Genomic DNA, 4,975 nt, shown 5'->3' with positions numbered 1-4,975 from the left:
GGGGGGGGGTGGGGGACACAGAGACAGCCGCGTGCTGTTTAAACCAACTGTTTTAGAGGGGGAGGTGGAGGACACAGAGACAGCCGCGCGCTGTCTGAACCAACTGTTTTAGAGGGGGGGTGGGGGACACAGAGACAGCAGCGAACTGTCTGAACCAACTGTTTTAGGGGGGTGGGGGACACGGAGACAGCAGTGTGCTGTTTAAACCAACTGTTTTAGATGGGGGGTGGGGGACACAGAGACAGCCGCGCGCTGTCTGAACCAACACTTTTTGTTTGCTTGTTTTGGCGGGGGAGAGACAGACGCACATCTGAGCCGTGCGCTATTTGTACCGACAGTTTTCGAGTGGTGGGGGTGCATTTAGCGTGAGGGTTCAACATGAAGGAAGAGGCTGCCTTTAGCTTTTTACCTAGCACACCTGCATTGTGAGCCGTTAGTTTAGAGTTTAGCATTATGTCAGTGCTGACAGGTGGGGGTGTGGGGGGGGGGGGGGGGGGGGGTGTCGGTAGATGGGGCGAGGCGCCCGCTTGTATAATGGTAGGGGAAACACTGGGGCCAGACCTTGGCGAACATTTTCAGCCTGGAGCTCGGGTCTCTCGATGTGGTGACCATGACTTTTGGATCTTCTACTCCAGCCCATTTATACTCGTCATCCATGTGTGAGCTGACCCCTGCACAGAAACAAACTGATGGTTAAAGAATGTAAGAACATTTGACAGGCCCTGCTAATGGTGGAATGAGCCAACACTTGCCTTCTGCCCCTTCATCATCGTACTCCAGTAGTTTCTGCAGTTGCAGAGCATCTTTGCGTACCTCAGTTGGAAGGAGGCAATTGTCTGCGGTCAAGACAAAACATGTTACAGCATGATTTGTGGTACAAACATTTACAGCGCTAATCACTCATGTAAAATGCAAGAGGAAAATGGAATCCGATTATCATCCCGTCTCACCCTCCAGTGCGCCCTTCAGCTTATGTTTCTTCTCCTCTATTGTTCGCAGCCTGTCCTCCTGTGCCTTCCTGTAGAGGTACTCCCGCCTCAGCCTCGCCTCACGACGAAGCTACAATACCACCACAAAAAACAGCTTCAGGTCAACTTCAAGAACTCGTTGTTTACCTGGTGCCTGTAATTCACCGCCCTCAGTGGTCAGGTTACTGGTGACTGATGTATACAAGTTGGTTTTCAGGGTTCCAATCTAGTGCCAGGAAAATGTTTGAAAATTATATAACTGATACCAATCATCAAAGGGATCTTGTTGTTAAAATGTATTTTTTTTGTGAACAATTAATGATATTGCAAGATGAAACAATTAAACAACAGGGTGCAAGTAGGCCTGTCACAATAACAAATGTTGCTCGGAGATTAATTGTCTCAGAAATAATTGCAATAAATGATAATTCAAAAAGCGTTCAATACAAAAACAACTGGACTTTATTTGTAACAGAAGACGTTTCGCTCCTCATCCGAGGAGCTTTCTCAATTCAAAGAGCAGAGAGTGAGAGATACAGGTCATAAGGCTGAGTGAGATAAGACACACACACACATAAGACACACACACACACATATATGTAGATTGGCAGTTCACACCTAAAAAAACCTAAACAGTAGGTCTTTTGTTCCTCTAATTCACAGTCGAGGCCCCTCTGTTCCCATCAGGTGTGAAAACCGGCTGGGGATCTGTTTTAAAGTTGCATTATATGTTTTTGAAAGTGGAAATCTGAGGCCTCCTCCTCTGTTAAGAGACGGCTTTTCTCTTTTTACATAAATTGCTTCCTTCACCCCCCTCTCAAACCATCTGTGTTCTCGGTCCAAAATGTGCACATTTTGGTCCTCAAAAGAGTGTCCCTTATCTGTGAGGTGGAGGTGAACAGCTGAGTCTTGTCCTGTGGAGCTGGCTCTCCTGTGTTGAGCCATGCGTCTGTGAAGAGGCTGTTTAGTTTCTCCATGTAGAGACTGGCAACAATGGGTGACACTGGAGATCCCATGGCACAGCCGTGCTTCTGTCTGTAAAAACTGTCATTGAACTTGAAATAAGTGGTGGAGAGGCAGAGGTCCAACAGGGTGCAGATCTGGTCCGGGGTGAAGTTGGTCCTGTTGATTAAGTCCTTGTCTTGTAGGAGTTGTTTTCTGTTTGTTTTTGTATTGAACGCTTTTTGAATTCATCATGTCCTGGATGACTGAGAATCTTCACCAGCAATAAATGATAATATTGTTTGAAATTTGACATTAGTAATTATTGTCAAATTTAAAAAGAAATGTTGGTTAATTTTGTGTGTAGTACCTCTTATGACCACTGAATGGCAGTATAAGGCCATTTGAACTGAAGGATGGATAATGAGGGAGCGAGCAGTGTCTCCCTAAGAAAAATGGGAGGGAGGCCTCTTGACGTGACATGGGCTGTGTCTCTTTCCTGTTTTTCGGTTCTCAAAATGGTGGAGGCTCGGTGTGGTTTGAGCTCTTTAGCATAGCATTTTTCACACAAATCTTTTAATAATAATAAAAAAATCAGTAAACAAATTATCAGCTTCTTTTTATAGAGAAAAACAACTTTTTACACAAAAGCACAAGTTTCAACTGTGAACTTTGGAGCTTCGACAAGACAGAGGTTTTTTCCCCGAGGTCAGTCTGTTAGCTTAGCTTCTCAACTTAGCTGCTCAGATTAGCTGCTTTTAACGATCCAAAAATGTGATTTTGGATCGTTAAAACAGATTTTAAAGGAAAGACAAAAAAAGAAAGGGAGGGGTCAGTGAAGAGCACTGGAGTTGAGCCTTATCATCCAGTGTCTTCAGTAAACAGAGAGACACGAAGAAACGATAACGCCGATAAATGAAAATGAGGTGGATAATTTTCATTTATCATGTGATTAATTGATTTCTTGTTTATCGCAACAGGCCTAGCTGCAAGTGATCCAAGCAGCATCACAAAACTTGTTTACATGTGCCCAACATCATCCTAATAACTTCTAATCTTGAAAAAAGCTTTGCTGAACTAAAAGAGGTATAGAACGGAATTCAGCTGTGTTGACATGGAGCACAATGTCCCAGATGTGTGAATGATGTCTCCCACATTTCAGTCTCAAAACACGATGGATGAACCCAGTGTAGAGATTTTATTTGTGCTTGTGGTTAACCAGTTTACCCAGAACTGGGTGGTCACACAAACCAGATGTCATCACATCCATAAGCTGTTGTATCTTTTTTCACATGTTGACCTTTTTGACTCTGCTCCTACCTTGCTTGGCAGGTCAAAGGTGTAACAGTGGGTTAGCTTCAAGCCACACTCCCAGCCTTCCTGGTTTATTCAGAAATTATACCAAAAAAGCCAGAAGATGTCTCAGCCATCCATCCATCCATTTTCTTCCGCTTATCCTGGGTCGGGTCGTGGGGGTAGCAGCCTAAGAAGGGAGGCCCAGACTTCCCTCTCCCCAGCCACTTGGGCTAGCTCTTCCGGGGGAATCCCAAGGCGTTCCCAGGCCAGCCGAGAAACATAGTCGCTCCAGCGTGTCCTGGGTCTTCCTCTGGGCCTCCTTCCGGTAGGACGTGTCCGGAACACCTCACAAGGGAGGCGTCCAGAAGGCATCATAAACAGATGCCCAAGCATGGTTAACATGGATAAATAAAAAAATGTTAGAAATGTAGAAATATTTTCTACCATATCTTCAACCAACTGGCTCCTCTCGACGTGGAGAAGCAGCGGCTCTACTCTGAGTCTCTCCCGGATGATCGAGCTTCTCACCCTATCTCTAAGGGAGAGCCCAGACACCCTGCGGAGAAAACTCATTTCGGCCGCTTGCATCCGAGATCTCATTCTTTCGGTCACAACCCAAAGCTCGTGACCATAGATGAGGGTAGGAACGTAGATCGATCGGTAAAGTGAGAGCTTTGCCTTTTGACTCAGCTCTCTCTTCACCACGACAGACCTGTACAGCGCCTGCTTCACTGCTGACGCTGCACCTATCCGCCTATCGATCTCGCGCTCCATTTTTCCCCTCATTTGTGAACAAGACCCCAAGATACTTAAACTCCTCCACTTGGGGTAGGACCTCCTCCATGACCCGGAGAGGGCACTCTACCCTTTTCTGGCTCAAGACCATGGCCTCGGATTTGGAGGAACTGATTTTCATCCCGGCCGCGTTGCATTCGGCTGCGAACCGCTCCAGCAAAAGCTGTAGATCATGATCTGATGAAGCCAATAAGACCACATCATCTGCAAAAAGCAGAGACGCAATCCTAAGGCCACCAAAACAGATCCCCTCAACACCTTGGCTGCGCCTAGAAATTCTGACCATAAAAGTTATGAACAGAATCGGTGACAAAAGGCAACCTTGACGGAGTCCAACTCTCACCGGGAACAAGCCCGACTTACTGCCGGTGATGCGGACCAGGCTGTGTCACCGGTCATACAGGGACCTAACAGCCCGTATCAAAGGGCCCGGTACCCCATACTCCCAGAGTAACTCCCACAGGGTTTCCCAAGGGACGCGGTCAAATGCCTTCTCCAAGTCCACAAAGCACATGTAGACCAGTTGGGTAAACTTCCACGCACCCTCCAGGACCCTGCTGAGAGTGTAGAGCTGGTCCAGTGTTCCACGGCCAGGACGAAAACCGCACTGCTCCTCCTGAATCCGAGGTTCGACTATCTGACGGACCCTCCTCTCCAGAACCCACGAGTAGACCTTACCAGGGAGGCTTAAGAGCGTGATTCCCCTGTAGTTGGAACACACTCTACAGTCCCCCTTTTTAATAGGGGGACCACCACCCCGGTCTGCCAATCCAGGGGAACTTCCCCCGATGTCCACGCAATATTGCAGAGTCGCGTAAGCCAACACAACCCTACAACATCCAGAGACTTAAGAAACTCCAGGCGAATCTCATCCACCACTGGGGCCCTGCCACCGAGGAGCTTTTTAACCACCTCGGTGACCTCAGCACCAGAGATTGGAGGGCCTGACCCAGAGTCCCCAGGCCCCTTCCTCA

General features: G+C 47.5%; 1 protein-coding gene across 1 annotated transcript in view; it reads right to left on the bottom strand.

Moving 5' to 3' along the window:
• The window catches only part of imp4 (IMP U3 small nucleolar ribonucleoprotein 4), a gene marked incomplete at its 5' end in the record, with an annotated part of 116,425 nt that extends 115,366 nt beyond the window's left edge, over window positions 1-1,059 (bottom strand). The window contains 3 exon segments of the mRNA XM_037679947.1: window positions 562-671; window positions 753-836; window positions 951-1,059. Of these exon segments, the coding sequence (XP_037535875.1) occupies window positions 562-671; window positions 753-836; window positions 951-1,059 (303 nt within the window).
• Window positions 1,060-4,975: the final 3,916 nt, after the last annotated feature.

Source organism: Nematolebias whitei, chromosome 8, assembly GCF_014905685.2.
Source record: "Nematolebias whitei isolate Nwh7 chromosome 8, NemWhi1, whole genome shotgun sequence".
Lineage (NCBI taxonomy): Eukaryota > Metazoa > Chordata > Actinopteri > Cyprinodontiformes > Rivulidae > Nematolebias > Nematolebias whitei.
The sequence above is the reverse complement of the archived record's forward strand: the minus strand, read 5'-3'. Positions and strand labels throughout refer to the sequence as shown.